This window comes from Buteo buteo, chromosome 4, assembly GCF_964188355.1.
Source record: "Buteo buteo chromosome 4, bButBut1.hap1.1, whole genome shotgun sequence".
Classification (NCBI taxonomy): Eukaryota; Metazoa; Chordata; class Aves; order Accipitriformes; family Accipitridae; genus Buteo; species Buteo buteo.
This window is the reverse complement of record NC_134174.1, coordinates 70,036,817-70,060,060: the sequence shown is the minus strand read 5'-3', so window position 1 is coordinate 70,060,060 and position 23,244 is coordinate 70,036,817. Positions and strand designations below refer to the sequence as shown.

Sequence of the window (23,244 nt, the reverse complement as noted above, 5' to 3'; positions counted from 1 at the left end):
GTGTCCACGTAGGGAGCTTTTTACTTCTCTTGTTTGTCACATTCTAGTTAAGTGGTATTAGTACCTGAATGCAGCATCCTCATCTGGTGCTTTTACATCAGCCCTGCACTTTTCTGGATACAGACAAGAGACAGCAAGTGTAAGCAGCTAAAACTGCAGCTCAACTGGGCATACAGCAATCACTGTCACACCAGTAACACATCATTTAAAATAATAATAGCATTGTATTTAAAATTACTGTCATCCTACAGTAAGCACAAGGAAACACTATATGTGACATGAGAGAAGGATGACCTTGTTTCCAAGATACCTGCCTACAACAACATATCTGGGTTTTTTTAAATGATTTTCATTCATTTCAGTGGTACACTTGGTCCAGAAGTTGATAGTAATCATAAGAGGAAGAAAAATGGGGACCATTTCAAACACTACCCTTTTGTATTTTTCTTTAAAATTAAGTGAAATAGTATTACAGTGCCCTCAGGTGGTGCAAATTCAATTCTGTCCTATTGTCTTTTCTAGAAAGACAGCTCTGTAAATAATACTAATTTTCAGCAGGCTGGATGAATATAGAAGAAAGTTACACAGTAAGACAAAGTACAGCATAAGCAGGTTTGTTTCCAAGGAAGGCTCTTTTCCCGAGTGTTTTGAGAATTCCTGATTTTTGCAAAGCATTCTTTGTTCATTTTTAAATATCTCTGAAGAAATCTAACAAATCTCCCAAAGAAAACTTTAACATCCTCACTGATTATAGGAACAAAGATGGATAGAAGGAAGGAGATTTAGGAAAGAAGATAAAACCAGAAGGGAGAAGAGGTAACAAATTCTGTAAGAGCTTTTCAGAACAAAAGCTGAGATATGTGTTTAAAAAAAAAAACAACAACAAAACAACAGATAGTGTCTCATTTCTTAAATACGTTCAGATATGATATGGCTTAATGGTGAGGAAAAATGTGTAAATAAAACAGTATGTGATAAATTTCTCATATAACCCGAAACTTTCTGAATTTATAGTGTCATTTTTAATGAGCCTTCCAAAGGCTGTCATTGCCAAAAAACATATTCCTGGTGTTCAATCTTTGGTGATGAATTGCATTTCCACCCTTACAGAAGAAATTTAGTCTGAAGAAATCAGTTTCCTGAAGATGTAGGACATCTTTAATGTGCATCAGTCCAGGAAAATTTTTTTTGTTACTAAGAGTAGCCATGTAAAATAAAAATTATTTAGCCGCTCTACTTCTCCACATTCAGGGTAGATGCAATATTGTGTATCACATAACCAAATGGCTGCTGTATGCCCAGCATTTATCATTGGTTTATGTCTTCTTTAAATAAATGTGAGGAAAATAAGCGTATCACCAGGAGAATCCTCTAATCAGCCACAATTAAAAGGTTTGCCAAAGATTCTGTAAGATTATTATCAGTGTTATTCTATTGAGATACTCTTAAAGGAATGACCTGTCAGCTTACAAATATCAATTACATCCTAGAATACGTGCACTGAAGATGACGGGAATCATATCACTGAATATGGTCTTAGCAGAGAATACCACTGCAGCACAGCTTTGTCCTGTTGTCCATTTGGTGCTGTCCTATTGTCTTTTCTAGAAAGACAGCTCTATAAATAATACTAATTTTCAGCAAGTTGGATGAATATGGAAGAAACATACAAGGTAGAGCAAGCACCACGGTTATAGTTGCCATACACCTGACTAATCTACTGTGCTTCTTAGCTCCTGTTGGAAGGACTCCGCTGTCCTTCAGCTTATAATCACACTCTGGTCCTCTTCGTACCTGCTCCTGAACTGGCTCCTCATGTCTAGCCACCAGCACACATTAAAGCATTCCCCAGACAGCTCAGGGAAGTAATTTTGAGACTGTTCCAAAACCCAAACTGGACAAAAGGAATTTGAATCCCAGCAATCCTTTATTTCCTATGCAAATGATACTTTCTATTCCTTTCATTGTGATTTGGGAAACTCTCCTACCACTCTGAAGTTGTATGTTATAGGAAATGCTGTGCTGATCCTTCAATTTTCTAACGATTGCCTCCAGGATTTCTGAGAGTGGCCAGAAGAATTGCTCTTACATTTTTAGCAGCTATCTTTGTAAACTGTACCCTTCAAAGAAAAACAATGCAACCTTCTCACCTGAAGTCATCCTCCACTGCCTCACCCTGCTTTCAGTAATCACTAATTACTTTTTTTTTAACCTCACTTGCACATTCAGGAAGAGTTTTACTAACAAAACACTTCTCTGTGGCTCAGGGAGAATCAATAGTGCTTACAAGCACACTCTTTATTTATTGGCAATTTACTCCTGAATTCCCCCATCTAGGCTATCAATAGGAAGGCAATCTCTTTATAGCACTAATGACTTGCGGTAAAGTATATACATCTGTTTAATACAAATAAGGGCAAACGATTTCCCAGTCTTGGTTGGATAAAATAGAGCTCAGGAGGGCTTATCTCACTTAAAAAGAATAACTTGTAGCCTTCTCTCATTAAAAGGATAAACTATTAGAGTGGAGACAAGTAGGAAAAAAACAATGTTGGTGGAACGAGGGAAGGGGAAGAGGGTTGGTGGACTCAGGTCTGACTTGACCTAAGAAGGCAATGCTCTTAATATGAACAATAACCTAAGCCATTGGCAGAAGAAAAGCAACAAGTAAAACAGGGGTTTGAGACAAGAAAAAAAAACAACAAACAAACACCAAACCAAAACAAAGCAATTGAAGGCCTGGGAACTTCAGCAACACCACTGATCTGCTGGAAACTGCACGAGCCATTCAGTCAACCTAGCAACCTGACTCCTAGCTCCACTGGGGGAGAAAAAGCCCTTCATTTTGAAAAGTACATTAAGCCAAGAAAATGCTGCCCACCTTATCGTCAAGAGTGCCTCTCATGAGACGCAACAGGTAGAACAAAACTAATGCTGATAACTGCTTATCTTAAATATCTCAGAAGTTTCACCTGCAAAAATGCTGTTCCATTTTTTTGTCCTAACATATATATATATATAAAAAATTCTGCCCATGCTATTTTCCACCAGTGATCATATTTACAGTAATGGTGATTCTAACATGTCAAATACTTTCCCTGAATTTAATTCATGTTTTTCAGAGCTTCAAAAACTTGTTGCTTAAAATCCAAAGCAGACCAATGAATTCACACAGAGGTGTTGAAAACTTCCTGATGATACCTTCAAAATCATGCTCTAGTCTTCAGCAGGAATAAGTTATTTTGAAAGGATTTATGTATATAGCTCCCTCCACCCCTATAATTCTCGAAAATGAGATTGAAGCCTTCAAAAGAGAGTAGATCCAACAAAGGCACAATGTTGCAATACATATTGAGCCTTTTGCTTTTGTTCTTTCTAGAAAATACTAAAAGGCCGTCTCATCTACGTGCTTGATAGCTGAAGTTAACTGGCTTCCCAGGAAAGCACGGGTTAGGAACAGAAAAGGTAGATCCAACTTTTAGGCCAAAATATGCCTAGAGGAGCTTGAAGAAAAATTTTGGTTTGACGGCTTTATTTTGAGCTCTTCTGTTAAGCTGTGGAAACTTAGAAAGCCAACTAACCTCCTCACACAGCCACAACGGTTCATTTGCAATAGGAATACCACAAAAAAACCCTCTGAAACTTGTCAGGAAAAGGGAAGCAGTATGACAAGAAACTATTGCTTGTGATTTCAGGGGTTCATCTCTCTTATTTGGGAAGGGCAAATCAAAGAAGGGACAGAAAAGTGGTCCTCCATGGCATCATGCTCCCTCTCTCAGCTTTTGGGCACTGCCAACCCCCAGACTATCATCATCCTGGACTCTGCTTTGTACCAGCAACCTATCCATCGTATTTCACAGACAGCCCTGAAAGAAACCTAAGATTTCTGACAGACAATTTGATGAATGGGTTAACTATGCTGTAGTCACCGCAGCGCTAGAGTAACCTAGCTTCGTTTGCTTTACTGAGGTGACAGCCCAGAGAAAACAGCACGGCATCTAGTCCAACTTAGCCTGCTGCATACCTCAGGTAAGGTCTCGTCCTGTACCTGCTCTTAGCCCAGTGCTGCTGTGGGTAGGATCCCACCAGCCCCATCTAGCCACTGCCTCTGCTCCAGCTGCAGTAAAGGCGCACCCTTTGGAAGAGGGCTGATACTCCAAAGAGACAGAAGATATGTGGATTTCTTGGCTTTCCGAAAGCATTGTAAACTCAGACGTGCCGCCTACTTCAATGCACTGCAGACAGAACAACCCACAGGAAAGCTTTTCATCCCCTTACGGATTTGTTTTAGGAAAGACACCGCCTCGCTTTCAGCCACAGCATCCTCCATTTGGAGCTAAACAAATCTCATTTAGCCCTGCCACCAGACTTCTGCTCCCTGTGCTGACAGGCACAGCCTACCGCAACAGCGAGCTCCTTGGCAGACCCTGGGCCTTGGCTGTCGCTGTCTCTGCCCAGCACAACCACCCGTCAAGGGACGCCGGGCTCAGCGCTGAGCTGAAACGCTCTGGGAGCCGATGGCGGCTGCGACGTCAGCAACGTTCCCTCCAGCTGGGCACAGTCCCCCAGCACCCAAACCGGGCAGGTGGGAGCAAAGGCCCCGGGCTGGGGGCTGGGGGCAGAGGGGGTGTGGGAGGCAGCCCCAGGTGTGGCTGATGAGGCTGATGAGGGCCAGCACAGCCTTCGGCACACCTGGGGCCCATCAAAGCAATGGCGGAACCCTAGCAGTAGTCCCACCTGAGTGCAGAGGTATTGGCTAATTCTGCAACACTTTAGAAGGGTGGTAACAAAATATAAAACGCTCATTACAGAGTGTTTTTTGGGTTTTACAGGACCGAGACTGAATTCTGTGGAGGGGGAACTGCATCCCTCAGTTGTAACACAGTTTGTAAATGAGTTTCTTGACGCACTATAATTAATTCTCAGATATCACTGGCAAAGGACGCAAGACTACAGACTTTCCAGCTAGGAATTCCGGGCTTAAACACCACTGGGAATAACTAGCTTTTGGCACTGAGACTCTGTAATGATTTACTGTTAAGCAGAAGAATGATACAAGATTTAGGAAAAGACTCCTTCCAGCCTTACAAAAATAAATGTAGTGTTAGAACAAACTGAAGTCTGCGTATAAATGAGTGCTCAGTTGGCTTTATTTATACAACCTTGTAACACAATACTCCAGTTTAAGGATATAATTAGGAGCATTGTGTTAGACAGCTATAAAAATACGGACTACCAGACAGTTGTTAAAAGAGATACTTAGTACTGCTTTGTTCATAATGACAGATTGCAGACAAAACCCTATGCGGCTTAAGCACAAACTCTTGAATGATGACACATTGTTGCCCGTTTTTCTTTCCATATCTTTTGAGACTTAATTTTCACATAATCACAGAAAGTTACTTTATTTACCAGACATTTTTGTGTATACAAACAGAACAACTCAGCCGGCCATCACGAAAAAGAAAAAAATTATTTCCTCTGGAAGTGTGTTCCCCCTTTAATGGCAAAGTACAATATCCATAAATTTTACTGGTCAGATGACATTTCTCTATGTATTCCTTCTCACTGTGGCATGCAATGACCCCCTGACCAGAAGCATTTCTGTCCTGTGCATTCTGGTCTTCATCATGGTTATTCTGCCAGTGGATGCAGTGTTCAGTAAATGTCCTTGTGAGCATAAAGATGCCAGATTGTGTCAGAGAGGCAGAGGAAGCTGGGAAGGTTACAGACTCCTCCCGGCCCCGGGATTCCTTCAGTACTCCCTGCTGTGTGCTCTTCTCCCTTGTTCAGACCATACCATAGAGCTAACACTGGCAATACATGACTGGGGGGGGGCGGCAGTCTGCCTTATGCCTACATGCAGACCTACTGTGAGACTTCGCCCTGAAATGTTCAGAGAAAAAGTCAAAACTACTGGGTACATACGACTTAACAGTGAATACACTGGAAGCCCTCAGATACTTGAATGGGTAGAGAGCGTTTCCATGTGCGGATGGACCCTCTTAGGGGCTGATTTCCTCCACAGCTGTTCTCTGCTGTCCTGGGCTCCGTGGAGCCTCTCCAAAGCAGGAAGAACGGACAGGACAGTGCACGTGAGTGGGTAGAGTAACGAGGGGAAACAGAAAATGAGAGTTTGAGAGAGAAAGGGATTTCCTGGCTTGTTAAATCTGATCCCTTGTTACATAACTGATTTTCTTCATCTGTCTTGAACTTCAGCCTAGTCTGCAATCTCAAGCAGACAGAGAACAAGCACCTAAATGGTCAGCTCTGCCAAGATGGCTGGGCATGCACCATCATAGAATTTTTATTCCCTGCAATTTCAAGCCAACAGGAAAAAAATTCTGCAAATCTCTCTCCTAAATGTGAGAGTCTAAATTGCACCACAAATGTATGAAATGTTGTTTGGTATTTTGCCCTAAGTACAATACTATAATAATACCATACTCTAAGGCAATAACTTCATTTTTTGCATTTTTACACTTCTTCACATTTCTGTTACACTGTTCTCAAGGTCATCCAGTTTCTCTTGTGTGCTGCTCTATACTGATGAGGACTCTCAGCTCTGCACCATTAACATATTCCTACTTTTTGTGCCAAGGATCATAATGAAAAATATTAAATATGGCCTCTCCTAGAACATACATCATCCCGTGAAGATGCTTCAACAGAGATCATCTAGTCTAAAATGACTTTGTTTTCTAGTGACTGCATTATTAGCCCAAAACACCCCTCATTTTTAAACACAGGGATCTCTTTTAGGTATGCTGTGAAGCAGCAGCATCCACATGGTCAGGAACGCAGGCAGACAGCATGATTACGGGCCCTCAGCATGGATTTTCCCACTCTCCTGTCACCAATGCTCTAAGTAACTCCATGCAACAATATCGCTTTCCCTCCCCTACCTCGCTTCACTCCTACCTCCACCAGCAGCAGAATAATTCAGAAAAGGAAGCCTGTGTGGAGAGCTGCCTTGCGTTCCCCTTTCCCCAATCACTCTGTTTCGACACGGGTGTTTACAGCTGTGCTTTGGAATAATGTAGAACACGGTGAGGAATGTTTTCATGTACTGTGTGCTCACCTGACTTCTCTGTAGTCCATAAAGTGAGACAGAAAGCACATGCGTTTACATGCAATAAATGTAAAACACGGATTATTCTTATTTGTGGTTTATTTTCTTTTAGTTCATAGCCTCCCAGACATTTTCAGCAGCACAAAAGCTACAAGAAAAGGTACCTTCCCCATCCTTATGCACGACAAAGAGAAGTACGGGCAGGTTAAACAGAACTTGTCTGGAGTTATTTAATTGTACTGTAGTATTTAATACTGGTCAATGCAGTATAATACTCCATTCTGAATATGCCGGAACGCGTAAGTCTCAGGCGAATTTGATGTTACTAATCTCCGTTTTGCTTCCATGTCACTCAGAGGCAAAACAAAACACTCACTAATTTTAAACGGTGGAAATGAATCCTCAGCCCGGCCTGGACCTGCACCCAAACACGTTCATAAAGCGCTGTCTTTGTTAGCAACGACGGCCCAATAAAAACACAACACATCACGGTTCCACAGCCGAGGGAAACGCCGCGCTCCGTCTCCCCGCAGCCGTGCCGTGCGGGCGGGGACCGCCGCGGGGCACGGCCGGAGGCACCCACCTAAGCCCCCCTCAACCCCGCTGCCGGCCTCCGTCCCCATCCCTTCGCACCGAGGGCCCGGCGCCCCGCCTCACCGCCCGCCGCGGGCCACAACGCGCCCGCTCCCGCAGAAAAGCGGCCACGGGGCCGAGAGAGGCGGCGCGACGCCTCCGCCTCCCGCCCTCCCTGACGGAGCGGACCGGCGGCGGCGCTCCGCGGAGCGGCGGGCGCGGGGGGCGCGACGGGCCGGGCCCCGGCCGCCGCCGCCCGAGGCCGCCAGGGGGCGCCGCCAGCCCGCGGCGGGGCGGAGGCGGCGGGCGGGGCCCGGGCCGGCACCCGGGGGGGGGCGCGGGGCGGACCCGCAATGGCGGGACACCCGCCGCGCCCCGCGCCCCCGCCGCTCCGTCGGCTCCGCCGCGGGCGGGGGACGGCGGCCCGGGAGCGGACCGTTACTGGTGGCGGAGGCGCGGCGGGCACCGGCCGCGGGGGCGGCTCGGCCGGGCGGTGAGCCGTCGCTGCCGGCGGGCGGTGAGCCGTCGCTGCCGGCGGCCCGCGCCCGTTTTCCTCCGCCGAAATTAACCTCCGGGAAGCGCCGTCTTGTAAAGGGAACGCGGCGCGTCCGCACGCCGCAGCGGGCTGTAGCGCTCCCAGACCAACCCGGCCGAGGGCCCCTGTCAGCAGTGGAAGGAACGTACGTGTAACCAGAAACGGCTCGGAGCGGTTGACGTCCCCCCTGCAAGTCCTCTGCCAAACGGTCTCGGCCGCAGGCAGCGGCCCCGGCGGGTAGCGATGCCCGCCCAGCACCGGCGGCAGGGAGCTCCGGCACCCCGCCGGGCAGCGGGCTCCTCGGGACGGCCCGTTTCCCAGGCGGCGAAGCCCCGGCTTGCTGTACCGAGGTCACCCGGGGCGAAAGCAGCGGCTGCCGGGCGCGCCTCCGGGCGCGGCGGGCGGGCGGACAGCCAGCCGGCCGGGGCCGGGGCCGGGGCCGGGGCCGGCGGAGCGCACGGTGCAGCCGCCCCGCAGCCGCCCCGGGGGGGGGCTGCCCTGCCGCTGCGCCGTTCCCGAGCGGCACGGCCTCTGCAGCCGAAACGGGGTTTGCTTAGGACTTAGGGAGCGCTGGGAGCTGGGGCTGCACTCCGGGATTCCCGGCGGGAGGGCGCAGTCCGGCCGAGGGGGCAGTCCGGTGGGGCGGGCGGGGACGCGCGACCCGCCCGGGGGCGGGGAGCCGGGGCCGGCGGCGGGGCCCCGCGGACGATGCCGGCCCGAGGTTCCCGCGGAGGGCCGCGAGGCCGGCAGCCTCCTCCGGTGCCCCCCCGCCCCGCCCCGCCCCGCCCCGTCGGAGGGCCGGAGGAAAGGACACAAAAGCGGTTTGATCACGCCGCGGGGTCTGCAAAGATAAACCCCGCTATTTCCACCCGGAAAAACGGGGGTAGTAGATTGCAGGGAAGTGAATGAGCATGACAAACGTACCGTTAATGTGCAACAAGCGTCACCGATGACAGATACCAATTACCGGCCGGCCTCAGAGCACCGTTTTAGCGCGAGTTTTAACCCAGCGGACGGGAGCGGCAGCCGGGCTTCGGGTCTGCCCTTGGGGACCCGCACGGTCGGGCCGTCGGCCCAGAGGCCGACCGGCTGGACGCCGGCCGGCCCGGCGGGCGGGCTCCGGAGCTCCGGGGCAGCGGGCCCCCGGGGAGCTACGGAGCCGCCGCGGGTGCCAAAGGCAGCCGGGGTAACGCACGTCGGGGGCCTGCGCGCTCCCGGCTGCGGCCGAAGCCGAGATGGGTCCCGGGGGAGCGGGGCGGAGGCGGGACGCGGACCCGGACCCGGACCCTCTCCGGTGTCCCCGGTCCTGCCCCGCCGACGCGGGGGGTGGCGGGGGCCGCGTTCTTACCCTATTCCAGCGGTCCCCGTGCGAGGCAACGGCGTCCCGGCGGGGCCTGCTCCTCGGGAACGACCGCCCGCCGCCGGCGCGGGGGGGGCGCCGGATTAGCGCCCGGCCCCCGGCCGAGCGGGGCGGAGAAGCTTCCCCCTCGCTAGCCGAGCCCAAACGGTCCGTGTCGCGGCGTTGGCAGGCGGAGGCGGGAACGCCCGCGGCGGGAGGGCGCGCGGCCGGCCCCGCTCCCGCTCCATCGCCCCCGGCACCGCCGCCGGGGGCGGGGAGGGCGGCGGGACGGGGGAGGCCCGCGGACCGCCTCGGCGGGATGCCGCCGGTGCGCGACCGGGGGAGGCACGGGCAGACAGAAACCGAGACGACCCCCGGGCGGGGCGGCGCGGCGCGGCGGCCCCTGCCCGCCCGGGACGGGGCCCTTCGCCGCGCCCCGGGAGCGCCGCGCGGGTCCGCGGCTTTGCGGGGGGCCGGTCGCGCCCCGCCGGCTGCGACGCGTTCCCGCGGCTCCGTGAGCCCGAGCCGCGGGGCGGGGGGGAGCGGGGGACACTCGGTAGCTCCTTCCCCGTACAGGCAGGCGCTGCGGAGGGGAGAGCGGGCAGGGAGCTGGCGGGGTTAGTCAGGAGAGCCGGGTAACCCCTTACTGCTGTCTTTGTCGCTGCTGCTTACAGCAGAGGGAGGAAAAAGCAACGAAGTCGTTTATTAAACCTTCTTTAGGGCAGCGTCGTTGTTAATCTCACGTTAAGCTATTTAGGAGGGCGCGTATAACGAGAGACGCAGACTGTTAAATCGCGTCTAACTTCAGCGACCGAAAATAAAGACCGTTGCTCGAGCCCGGGTAATGACTTCCAAACTCACGCCGACATTCGGGCTGTTGCCTCGGGTCGGACGAAACCCCCTTCACCTGCAAACGGTTCTGACGATCGACACAACTACATCCGAAGGACCACGCGTTTCACTAATTGTTCTGGTACGATGGAGTCGATTCACGTTCACTTTGTGAACACTTTGAAAAGTTTTAGTTCCCCACTTGTTGTGGTCAGTATTTTCCTTGTTTAACAATGCGTCAAAAACGTAGGAGAAGGCAGTTGCTAGGCGAAGAACGCGCTATAAACCCCGTTTCCGGAATTATTTTCTATGAAAACCTCAAACCCGAATTCTTCTTTTCTTGGCAAGTAGGTGTGTTTTCGATTAGGAAGAATACCAGTGGTAATTTTATTTGTGCGAACGAGCTTCGTTGCGCGGCGATGCAACAGCCGTTTTTTCCCCCTTAGAGACACGGGGCTCTCCCTCTCCGTCCGGTCCCGGGAGGAGAACCTCTCCGATGCCGGGGCGTTTCAAAACCGGCAGCAACGGCAGCTGAGCAGGACCCGAGACCGCCTCCGTGACCGTGCTCTGAGCCGTTCGGCTCCGGTGCACGGGGAACGGCCGCCGCGCCGCTGAAGACGGGACCGACTACCCGACGGCAGAGCGGCGGGGCCGGGAAGCAGCGCCCAGCCCCTCCCGCTCAGCGGCCGCCGGCAGCGAAGCCGCCGTCCACCCGCACCTCACCGGCGCTCGGCGGGCCCCGCGGGCTGCCTTCCCGGCCCGGCCGACGCGGGCGGGTCTCCCGCAGCCGAGCCCTTGAGGCGGGCCCCGCCGCCCGGCCAGGCGCCGCCGGCCTCTGCGCGGGCCCGCCGCCCGGCGGGACGGCGCGGCCGCCTCCCGCGGCGGGCCCAGGCAAACGGGACAGCGAGGGCGAGCCGGGAGCGAGGCGGGGGGGCGGCGGGGCCGGCCGCGGCGGGCGGGGGCCGGGGCGTGGGCGCGGGGGGAGGGGGGGTGTCCCGTCGGCCGCGGCGCGGCCACGTGCGGCTCCGCGCGCTCCCACGGCGCCCGGAGGCCGCCCGGCCCGGCGGTGACGTGTCGGGGTGGGGGCGCTCGCCGCCCGCCGATTGGGCCGCGGCGGCGGCGCGGGGAGGCGGCCGCCCAATGGGCGCGGAGCTCGCAGGTGCCCGCGCGGTTATCTGCGCCCCGGGGCGCGGCGCGCAGGGTCCCCCCGCTGCCGCCGCCGGGACACGCGGCCGAGGCGAGGCGCGGAGCCCAGCCCAGCCTCGCGGCGCCCACCCCGCCGGTCCCGTCCCGTCCCGCCCCCCCCTTCCTCCCGCTGGATCCCGCGCGGGGTGCAGGGGCCGCAGCCTGCCGGGGACGCTCCGCCGGCGGCGGGCTCTCCTGCCCGGGACTCCCTCTCCGCCGGTCTGCCGCGCCGCCCCGACTTGGCTCTCGGCGCTCTCCGGCCCCGGGAGCTGGCGGTGCGCGTCGCCGAGCCGCGGGCGCGGGCGGAGGAGCGCTGGGGCTTTTCCTGCTGTCGGCAAACTTTGGTACTCGCTGGTGCTTTGATCCCGCAAGCGGCGAAGAGAGCGTCCCGCCCGCCGCCGGCGCTCCCGGCGTGGGGTTACAGCAGAGCAGCTGCCGGCGTGGTTGGAGGAGGACCCGCGCTCCTGGATGACCACAAATGTTAGCGGTGGGGCAGATGGATGCTAATCGCCAGAGCGCGTTCGTCCTCAGCAGTACGCCGCTGGCCGCGCTGCACAACATGGCCGAGATGAAGACCTCCCTCTTCCCCTACACCCTGCAGAACCCCTCCGGCTTCAAGGCGCCGGCCCTGGGCGGACTCAACACGCAGCTCCCCTTGGGGACGCCGCACGGAATAAGCGACATCCTGGGGCGGCCCGTGGGCACCGCCAGCAACCTGCTGGGCGGGCTGCCCCGCATCAACGGACTGGCGGCCTCGGCGGGGATGTACTTCAACCCCGCGGCCGTCTCCCGCTACCCGAAGCCGCTGGCCGAGCTGCCGGGGCGGCCGCCCATTTTCTGGCCGGGAGTGGTGCAGGGCTCGCCCTGGAGAGACCCCCGGCTCGCCTGTCCCGGTAAGTGCGGCCGGTGCCGGCGGGGCGCGGGGAGCGCGGCCCGGGGAGCCTCCCCCCGCGGCCCGGGCCGGCGGGCGAGCGCGGTGGACGGGGCGGACGGCCCGGCGGAGGCCGCGGGCGCGGCGCCCTGAGGCGGGCCCGAAGGCGGGCCGGGGCCGGGGCCGGGGCCGGTCGCCGCGGCGCACTGCGATGTCCCCAGACCGGATCCTGCTCTAGAGCCAGCGGCGTCGCAGCGGTGGCCGACAGCCGAAGCAGCCCCGCCGCAGCCCGCTCCCCCGAGCGCCGGGCGGAGACCCGGTGCCGGGCCGGGACCGGTGCAGAGCCCGTCTCTGACGGAGCTGTTTCTCCTCCGCTTGCAGCTCAGACGGGCATGGTTTTGGACAAGGACGGCAAGAAGAAACACTCGCGACCGACTTTCTCTGGGCAGCAGATTTTTGCCTTGGAGAAAACCTTCGAACAGACGAAATACCTGGCAGGACCGGAGAGAGCCCGCCTCGCCTATTCCCTAGGGATGACCGAGAGCCAAGTGAAGGTAGGTCCCCGCGGGCGCGCTGGGGCCACGGGCCGGGCACGGGCTCTGGCGGCCGCCGCCTCCCACGCACTGCCCGGGCAGCGCTCGCTGGCCCTTTCTGCTTTTGCGGCGGTTGTCGGCCACCGTGAAACCTGCGCAACCGTATAGGGATTTTGTTTTTTAAAGTCAGTTATAATTTAAATTATGTCTGGAGATTGGATAGATTGTAGGCTAATTCCTGTGTAACTTATTTTGCGCTTAGAGTTCTTTGTGCTGCAAACGATGTAAGAAAGAAAGAAAGATAGATTAAAAAAAACCCAAACCAAAAAGCCCACCGCAGGTAACCGCTTTCAGCGGGTCAGTTTTCAACGCAGATCCTGGCCCGTAATTGGCACAACTCTACCTTGCATAACCACGCGAATTTTTTAGCAAAGACTTCAGGCGCGCTGAAGCACGCTGGCAGCCAAAAATACTTGTTTTTCTGGCCAGCGTATCCCGGTTTCAACAGATGATTGTTCGGCGGAACCGCTGCTCTCCCTGGCGCGCAGCTCCGGCTGGCGGCATCCCCGGAGAAGCCGGGCAGGGGGCCCAAGCGCGTCGCCGCCAGCCCCTTCCCCGGCACGGCCTGGGGGCCTTGCTGCTCCCCGCGCTGTCGCCCACCGCCAGTCCCGCCGGCCCCTCGCCCCGTGCGGGCTGGGGAAGGGGCGTCCGCGGCTCGGTCCCGCTGTCGGGCAGGCGGGGGGGGGCGGGGGCTGGCGCAGTGGGGCGGTGGGGCTGAGCCGTGCCCGGTGCCGGTGCCCAGGTCTGGTTCCAGAACAGACGGACCAAGTGGCGGAAGCGGCACGCGGCGGAGATGGCCTCAGCGAAGAAGAAGCATGACTCGGAGACGGAGAAGCTGAAGGAGAGCTCGGACAATGAGGACGATGACGAATACAACAAGCCCCTGGACCCCAACTCAGACGACGAAAAAATCACGAGGCTATTGAAAAAGCACAAATCCACGAACCTGTCCCTCGTCAGCCCCTGCAGCACCAGCTCGGACACCTTGTGAGGGCACGGGCACCGGCAGCTGCTCTGGGCGGCTGCGGCTGGCCCGGCGGCGGAGGTGAAATGTAACTGGATGTTTAAAGTGGTGTGTTGTACAGCCTAAGATGTATGTGAAATGTATATATTTTTTACAGAATAAGTTATGAAATTATTTTCCTTCTCATCGGTGTAAATTTCAGAGGAATTTTTCCAACTTTCTGGTTTTTGTTTTGTGTCCCTTTAAGGTTTGCCCCTCTTTTCTTTTAGCCTTGTTGCCGATTTCCTGCTCCTAACAATCAGATTTTTGTTACGTTTTGTATGGGTTGCCAAATCCAAGCTCAGCCACTTTGTATATAGTAAATTTCAGATTTTGTGATGTATATTTCTAGTGTAAAACTGGCTGTTTTCTTTCACCCCCCACACCCCGCTCAGTGTTTTGGCGGTTTGATTTCTCCTGCCTCCGGATTTTATGCTTAATAATATCGAAAGAGAGGACAACCCAAAACAGCACGAGAGAAAAAAAATGGACGCTTGATTTTACATTGGGATCAAATAATGTCTCCACACGGGTTGGGAAGACTTTGTATAGATCAATAAATTATTTAACAAGCTTCTCCTTTAGCGAGTTTCTGCCCGCCTTCCTCATTTTGGGTCCCCATCCTGCTGCGCGCCAGGGGCGGCCGGGGTCCACTGCCGAGCTGGGGGAGGCTTTGCCTCCGCTCCGCGGGATCTGGCGAGAGAACGCGGGGCGGGAGAGAGCAGGGCGCGGGCTTCACCGCACCGGTTGCGGGGCAATTCCTGCTCTTTGCTTTGCTAGTCCGGGGGCCCCAATTTTCAGGGCCGCTCTCGCCCGACTCGCCTCGCCTGGCCCCGGCCTTTCCCCCAGCTCCTCTGCCCCGGGCGGGCCGGCCCCGCCGCCGCTCCGCCGGGGGAAGCGGAGGCCCTGCGGCGGTGGGGCCGGCGGGCTGAGCCGGGGAGCCCCGCGCCCCGACGGCACCGCCGGGAGCCGGGCTGGCTGCCGCAGGGGAACCCGCGAGCTGGGCCCCCCCGCTCCCCGGAAAGAAGAGCTGCACGGGGCTGGACGTTCAGCCTTGAGCCTGCCGCGGGCCGGGGCCGCGCCCGTTCCCCGCACCAGAAGCGTTTTGGTGACCGCTGGCAGGGTATGTGATCTGCTCCGGGGGCGGGGGGGCTGGGGCTGGGAGTCGTCCCGCTGCGCTACACGGACACCGGCCGCCGCAAAAAAAACCCGAAGGCGAACTCGTTGAGCTTCGCGGTGGCGATCTGCAAGCGCCCTCTCCCTCCCTCGCCTTCCTGCCGAGCTCCTGGGAGCGTGAGCCCGGGCCCGCACCGGCTGCAGGTTGCGTTCACGACCTGCCCCTGACGAGACCCAGGTAATTAGGCAGCCGTCGAGGTGCCTCGCAGCTGCCCAAGGCTCTGCGTTGCTCCTCTCGGCCATACTCGAGACTGACGGGTGCAAGCCAGCTTTGTTGTCAAGCTGCCTTTTCGCCCCCCCCCGCTTTTCTTTTTAATGGATGAGGCATTCTTTTCTTTCCGTGTCTTAGCTACTGCTTCGCAGCCTGAGCAAACTGCAGCGGCCGCACTGCGGGCCGGCCGTGCTTCCCCTGCCCGGCAGCCACCGGAGGGAAGCGACCCCCGGCGCGGCGCGGCGCGGCGGGACGGGGCCGTTACGGCAGCCCGGGCAGCTGCGGGGCCCGCTGCCTCCCGCGCCGTCCTCCCTCCCTCCGCCTGCGGCAGCGCTGGCGCTCCCGGGCTCCGCGCAAGGGGCCGGGCCCCCCCCACCCCCGCCGCGGGGCCGCCCCCGGGCGTCCCGGCCTGGCTCTGCCGCGGGCGGCCGCCGAGCGCCGCTCCCCGCCGGGATCCAGGTGCCGCCGCTCGGGGCCGCCCGCTCGGCTCGCTCGGGTTTATCTCCCTGGGCTGCGGGCAGATCCTCGCTTTGCTGTCCGGGCGGCGCCTTGCTGGAGGGGGGGTCCTGCGAGTTCTTACTCACTGCACGCAGCGGGCCGCTGAGACCTCGCTCCAGTTGTACCGCGGTTACAGACGGCGTAAATCGAGTTTAGGAATTAATCTTCGCCGGGGCTCTGAACATACTGAGAGAGGACGCTGGAACCGCCGCCACGAAGCGGAGCCGGTTTCCTGGCTCCTAAGGGAAAATGACAGGATAAAAAAACCCAAAACAAACTAAAACCACCCGCACTTCAAAGTCGGATTATTCGCGCCTGCTCCTTCCCGTATTTCTTTAAACGCAGTGAGCCCCAAGGAACTCAGGAGTCTGTGCAGGGACGAGTATCTTTTCACAGAGCGAGGTGCCTCCGTAACGCGCCCGCCCGGCTAAAGCCCACGGGGCCGGGGCCGGGGCCGGGGCCGGGGCCGCCCCCCGCCAAGCAGAGCCCGGCGGGGCCGGGGCCGCAGGACTGCCCTCCGCCCCGGCCGAGCCCCCCCCCAGCTGACGCCTCCGGCTTTTGTTTCCCCGCGACGGCTGCGTTTGATGAACTTGCGTGGGTGGAATTGGAGGCTCTTCCAGCAAATTAACCTCGACAGGTCACCTGCGCACCTGACGCCTCGGGGTGGGCTCGGGCTATTGACGGTCTCGCAGTTCATAGCTCGGTGAGTTCACCTAGCAGCGAGGCTTCGGCCCCAGTTTGAAAAGGCAGTGTTTTTTTTTTCTTCTACAACCGGAGATTATCGCGAAGGAGTTTATGGTGGCGTTTTTATTGAACTGCTGGGGATCGGCATCTCTTGAATAGCTCATAAAGTTGTATTACTCTCTGTACGTTAGCACTCTAATACAAACTCCTAAACGCGTTTTTCCTCGGCTTGTATTGTGTTTTGATTAATGCCAGAACTGCATCCTATTATAGCAGGCTTTCATGTGAAAAATAACCCTGTTAATTGGCAGGAGATTAAAAGGTAACTCATTAATAAGAAATGTGACAATTTAATAATTTCCCCGTAATCCCCGATACCCAAACTGAAGCGACAGACACAGCCATATTCACCATGATTAGTTTTATTGCTTGAGAACCAGAGTACTCATTTCTAAAGGCCTTCAAAGTTATCATGAGTTGAGTTCGCTTAAATAGAATTACTGTGTGGTTATAATGCAACATGGCACAATAACAATACAGAGCTGCAGACGCCCTTTAGGCAACAGTACTTAATATAAACCCAGATTGTACTGTTGAGAAAACACTCTGCAAGCGGACATCAAATCATTTTCAATGGTAGTGATTTATACCAAAATCAAGCATCAATCTAATGCCATCACGCAGTCCATGAACTCTGTAGTGTTCTAAATTAAATCAATAAAACATACATTTGTGTTTCATCAACAGACTCCCTAATCACCTTTTAATGTTGTATTTAGTGGTGGGAGAAAAAATGTTCGTAACAAGATTATATTGTAGGCTGCACCGAGCTACTAACCAGGAAAATTTACAGTCTTTTTTTTTTTTTTCTCTAACGCTGTATAAATACAGTCTGTGTCCAATACAGTTGCTACCTGAAGCAGACTATGATTTTCTTCTCCCATGTTGTTATTGTTTCAATATAGAATACTTGGCACCATAAAACAGTAACAAAAGACGGACAAAAACAGTTTACAAAATTCGGGAAAGTTACACCCAAACCTAGCTAAGAACTTCACATTCAATCCTTAATATTACATAGAAAGAAGGGATTATAGGAGTAACAAAGTGAAACTGCTAATATATGTGCTATATAGTTTGCTATATATCTGTATCCTGGATGGCACTGCTATATATTATTTATTATATAAATGTTGGTTGTTGATGTACACTTAACTAAACCTGCTAAGACTCCAACACTAACTGCTGATATGGCACTCTCAAGCATTCATATTGGAAAGTATATTTAGCGTAAGTTTTGGTCAGGTTTATAAATTATTTATATATCTGTGTATATATACACATACATACATATATATATACACACACATATATATGTATGTATAGAAAGCAGCTGCTGTGTGATTCAAAAACCATGTAACATGGCAGTATAGTAAATAACATGAGAAAAAAATTATAAAAATGAAAAACAAAATACTAAAACTAAAACACAAACCATAAGCCTTGGTCAACAAAGAAAATACCATTTAAAACCATCAATATCTCTATCTATACAATCCAATGTACAAAAACCCCAAAGTGGTAAAGATATATAATGTTAGGCATGACACCCTTAAAAGTTTATAATATGCTGAAATAGCTTTTCCACATTGACAAACACTTATTAAAAGTTGAAAGTTGTGAAATCTAAAATACATAACATCTCTGCTGTCTATTTAGAGTTTTGGCAACAGAATTGTGACATATATATAAAAAATAATTCCACATTTCTACTTGATGTCACATGAACATACAAGACAGTGAGGTATGTGAGGCTTTTCTCAAACAGAGTCCAGATGCTGAAGCATAGTGTACGATCAGCAGTCTAAAAATGTGGCACTCGGGACTTGATTTATCAATACAGTTGTTATGATTATGTATTTCAGTATACTGCGTATTCCTTCCCCTCCTTGCTACAGTGTGGTTTCACGGAAAATCTTCTCGTTTCGTAGGCATCTTTTTCCTGTTGCAGAATTGGCATTTTTTTAAAAAGAAAAATAAACACAGGGGAAATGATGTAGAAAATATAAACGTAAAGGAAAAAAATGATATTTACCACCACATCACTGCACGACACAACACTTGTGCACATTTGCAATAGGTTTACCTGCCCCAGCAGCTATTCGAAAGGACAGGAACACAGGCTGCAGCAAGTTAGGGAAAAATAGAAGTTACACATTTGAAATAGAAACATTTTTTTTTTACATTTAGTCGTAAACACAACAAAAATTCCTCTATGGCTGGAAACAAAATTATGCAATAATTTTTTGGATTAATCTAACTACAAAATGCACAACAGAACTACATCATCTCCTTACAGATCTCTGCTCCCACTAAAATCTAAGGGAAAATTTGCCACTGATCTCTGCGGGAAGAGGACTGGCTCCCATACACAACTCCCTTTTATCATAGAATTAGCTCCACTGAAAGTGCCATGCTTAAAAAATTCATGTTAAGTACACTGGTGATAAAGGAAGCAAAAATTATTGTTTCTGAACTGGCTGTCCTTTAGCTGCTGACACAATGAACTTTTCATTTTACTGGAGAAGTTAGGAAACTTCTGTATTTTAAGCTCTGACTTGGATGATTCTGGACCAAATATCTTAAGTGCATTCTTCCTTAGGAAAACAATACTCTGTCTCACAAGAACTCTGACCGTGAAAGTGAATGCAGGCATGTATTTGTGAATTTGGGTTTATTGTGTATACATGCATACACACATGCAATTACCCATTATCCATCCCGTAATTATCATTCAAGAGCCTTAGCTCTGTCTCTAGGACTGATACATTACCATTTTCATAGTTTACAAGTTTTTGCAAGTTTCTAGTTGCATTTTTATATGGGTTTTACATAGTTTTAGTATAGGCTTTCAGAGGTTACCTCCTGCTCCTCCATCAGCTTTTTTCAAAGAAGCAAATACTCAGTTTTGCTGTATTTCTAACTTAGCTTTCCATCCGGTATCTTCAGCAGAGAAGATTGATTGTAAAATTCATGCCTTTTTCTTCACTTTAACAACTGCTATTTATGTAATTCTGTATCCTTTTTCTCACTTGTTGCTTAAATATGGAACTGCCAATACGTTGTTTTACTACTAAGCAGCTAGGCACCAACTTAATTGAAGCTATGTTTTGGAAGCAATTTTGATAGCCCAATGAAAATACTTTTGTTTCACAGGAATAGTCATAAATGCACAGCCAGTTGCTCCTCTTCATTTTGTATTGTACCATGCTTTCATTCTAGCGCACATCATCCTGTTCTTTATTTCATTTCATACAAGTATCTACTCTAATATACTGGCTGATTTCAGTTGAATTCAACTTTAAAACATTTTCAAGGCTTTAAATTAAAAATAGGAGAGGTATATAGTTGACTTAAACATAAAATCAACAGAAACTAGTGCATACGTTCTCCTTCCTAATAAAAGAAACTTCAAAGATACAATACTAAAATGTTTAATTTAATTACCTTGTGATCCCCCATGCAGACATTTGGCCCGATGTGGTCATATATTACTATTTTCTCATCATTTTCTGACTAGTTAAAAAAAAAACACAACAAAAACAACACAACAAAACACTGGTCAGTTCAACTATTCTCCAGATTACAGAAACAGAAAGAAATACATAATTTATGCAAATAGTTCAAACCAGTTTCTGAATGAAGTGATATTAACACATCTTTGCTTGGCTTCTCCAGAGAAAAACCATGCAGAATAAACTTTTGTGTCCAGTACTGCTTGCAGTAATTTGTGCAATTTGTCCGTGTAAAATAACTCATGAAATCACAGCATCTACTCCTTGCTTCTGGGACCTCAAGACATTTTAGTGAGTAACACCTGGATAGATGAAATGAATAACTCAGTTATGATTGCATTCCAGCCTTTTGCCAGTGAAATGCAGCTAGCACATTTGGCCAGTCCTTTTTTAAGAACAACACACAATTTTTATTGAATTAGGTGTGATATATGTTGTTCTTCCAATTAAATACAATCCACATTGCCTTCTAAGAGGCAATTGAGATTGATTTGATCACATAGGTGATTTTAAATGTTCAGAGAGATGAATGAATGAATGATTTAGTTTATGAGTATAATCTTTAACCATTCCTATGAGATACATTTCTTCATCTGAAAAAAAAGCATAAAGTGATTTTAAGAAAATCAGCAAATGAAAGACGAGATTCCTCCAGTCTCCATTATGAATTGCTTTCATTTTGTTCCATGTCAAACTTTATCCTTATACACTGACTTCTTTAGCATTTGTAGCTTAATGAATAATAAAATGTACTCATCTTTCTGCCATTTGCAATAAACATGATTCTGAGAATCTGTTTTGATTCTCTAGCACAGTACTTCAGGAATAAATACAAATACATTGCCATACAAGACAATTGCTTACTATGCTAAACAATTCCTATCAGCTAATTAAATCTGCAATCTGCACACTCTCAAATCTCTAATACAATCATAGATGTGCTTTAAACTAGTTGGCAATACTAATTTATTTTGTATGAAACAGTCAAGACTTTCTCATCTGTAATCAGTCAAGTTTGACTGGGCAATAACTTTATATAAACAGTAGCATTTAGGACTATAAAGTTAAAACTGAATTATCTTTAATGCAGTAAGGAAGCTTAAGGTCAGATTTACTTTACAGCACGGTTGTCTGCCAAAAATATAAAAACATAACCTTCTGCATTGTATGCATGAGCACTTTTCAATATTTCAAGATCATAATGCCACTAGCATCGGAAGTGGGGATACATTCATCAAAAGCGACTTGATAATTTACAAAGGCAGCATAAAATTGTGGATTTTCAACTGCATAATCTTTAGACAGATAAACAAATTACAGCGGTGCACAAGCAGAAACAATATACACTTGGCTGAGCATTCATTACTTCATGCTATCAGGCATCAACACAACTCCCTAGCAGTGGGCAACCTTTGGTGTTTTAGGGCTCAGGAAGCATAAAATAACATGATGGTGAGGTAACCGACCATAGCATGATAGATGATGTTGCATGAAAGCTGTTTACAGCCCCATGTCTGTACAATCTGTAATGCCTACTGTGTAGCTGAACAGACTGTACAGTGTGGCAATTTGTGCGTACTATCTTTTCTTTACATAGGATTAAGATGCAGATTTATTAGAATTTTTGTTTGAAATAAAATATAGCATTGCTAAGACAGAAAAATAAATTCTTTATCTGCCTACAAGAAAAGTTAATACAGCAAAATAATTACCTGCATAAGAATATTCAATAGCTAGTTACAACTGAAATTTCTTTAAAAATTCATATACATTTACGTTTTAAGGATTTTTTTACAGCATAAATGGTTAATTAAAATTTGCTTTTACTTTCTTCATAGTTCCTTTTAAAGCTTCAAAGCACAAGTCTCTGCAATGGAATAAATTCTCAATGGCAAGGCAAACACTGATTACTGTGTAGAACCACAAACACTTGTAAGATCATTTTCTCTATCAATTCAGCATTCTTTTCCACTGAATATTTTCATTAAGTTTTATGGGCCAGAATTACAGTTTGGTTTTGAGCTGGATAAGCTAACTCCTTTACTGGTATAGACTCACTGAGTTAAACAACCATGCCAGTTTGGCTTCATGTACATCTGTAATTTTGCATATGCGTTTCTGGAGATGTCCGAAACTGCATGCTCATAATTTGCAAATGCAAAGCTGCAGAGGCAAAATTATATGCATTTTTTAAATATAAGCTTTGAATGATCCAACTGACTGGGTTTCTGTTCCATAGAGACTGAGAATTGGGCTGAGTGACCTCACAGTTACAAATTTCTTTAATGCTCTAACTTTGTTTTCCTTTGTTTAATTTTCTCCCATTATATCCAAGTTATACCCCCCCTAGATAATCTGGAAGAATTCCTTTCCCTCTGCACTGTTTACACTCTTCAAGCCTTTGTGTACACTTCTATCTCCTTATTCATAGCTTTAAAAAAAAAAATCTTCCCTCATTGGCCACTCTTTCCATGCTTTTAATCCTTTGTTCTTTAGGAATTTCATGGGCGCCAAGTACTATCTGTAATATTTTGGGTAAGGTAAAGTCTCACTTTTTCATATGATATTTCTGTATAAGAAAATCAAATAACACTGATTTTGACATTACTATTTTACGATAAAGCCTGTATTCCTCTTAGCGTCACAATTTTTAAAATTAAATACTGCAGTACATGCATTGTCTAAAATTTTGGGCAAAACTTCAAGATACCATGCAGACACTTCTTATGTATTAAAATGCGTGAGGAAGTACATTGAATTGAAATTTGAGTAGCTATGGAAAAAATGTTCTCAGCCTTTCAGTGAGTTATATACTGCAAAGCAAACAGTCTAATCATGAGATAAATAACCCTGACGAGAGAGAGAAACAGAAGGTTATAAACTTCAGGAGAGCAAGTTTCAAGGGTTTCATTAATTTAAACAGAAAAAAACCAAACCCAAGAAGCTGTAGAATATGGATTTATTTGCAAAGATTATTTTCTGCAATTCACTCCATTAGTTATACAGAACATACAGACAGACACATGACTTTGGGCAATTTGGGGTTTGGTAAGGCTGTTATGTATGAGACAGTCATACAGTCTGATCAGCAAGATAAC

The 23,244-nt window shown here is 50.3% G+C and overlaps 2 protein-coding genes across 2 annotated transcripts in view; one reads left to right on the top strand and one right to left on the bottom strand.

The window, feature by feature from the left end:
* The first annotated feature begins 11,743 nt into the window (after nucleotides 1-11,743).
* On the top strand, nucleotides 11,744-14,570 carry NKX6-2 (NK6 homeobox 2). The gene is made up of 3 exons (XM_075027018.1): nucleotides 11,744-12,428; nucleotides 12,788-12,960; nucleotides 13,742-14,570. Exons 1-3 carry the CDS (start codon nucleotides 12,014-12,016, stop codon nucleotides 13,988-13,990), a joined length of 837 nt encoding a protein of 278 aa, XP_074883119.1. The 5' UTR covers nucleotides 11,744-12,013; the 3' UTR covers nucleotides 13,991-14,570.
* A 3,775-nt stretch (nucleotides 14,571-18,345) lies between these two features.
* Nucleotides 18,346-23,244, bottom strand: part of INPP5A (inositol polyphosphate-5-phosphatase A) — a 259,357-nt gene continuing 254,458 nt past the window's right edge. The window contains exons 14-16 of the mRNA XM_075026659.1: nucleotides 20,079-20,147; nucleotides 18,667-18,754; nucleotides 18,346-18,573 (exon numbers count right to left, since the gene is read on the bottom strand). Coding sequence (XP_074882760.1) covers nucleotides 18,674-18,754; nucleotides 20,079-20,147 — 150 coding nt within the window. The 3' untranslated portion in view covers nucleotides 18,346-18,573; nucleotides 18,667-18,673. The remainder of the gene's footprint in view (nucleotides 18,574-18,666; nucleotides 18,755-20,078; nucleotides 20,148-23,244) is intronic.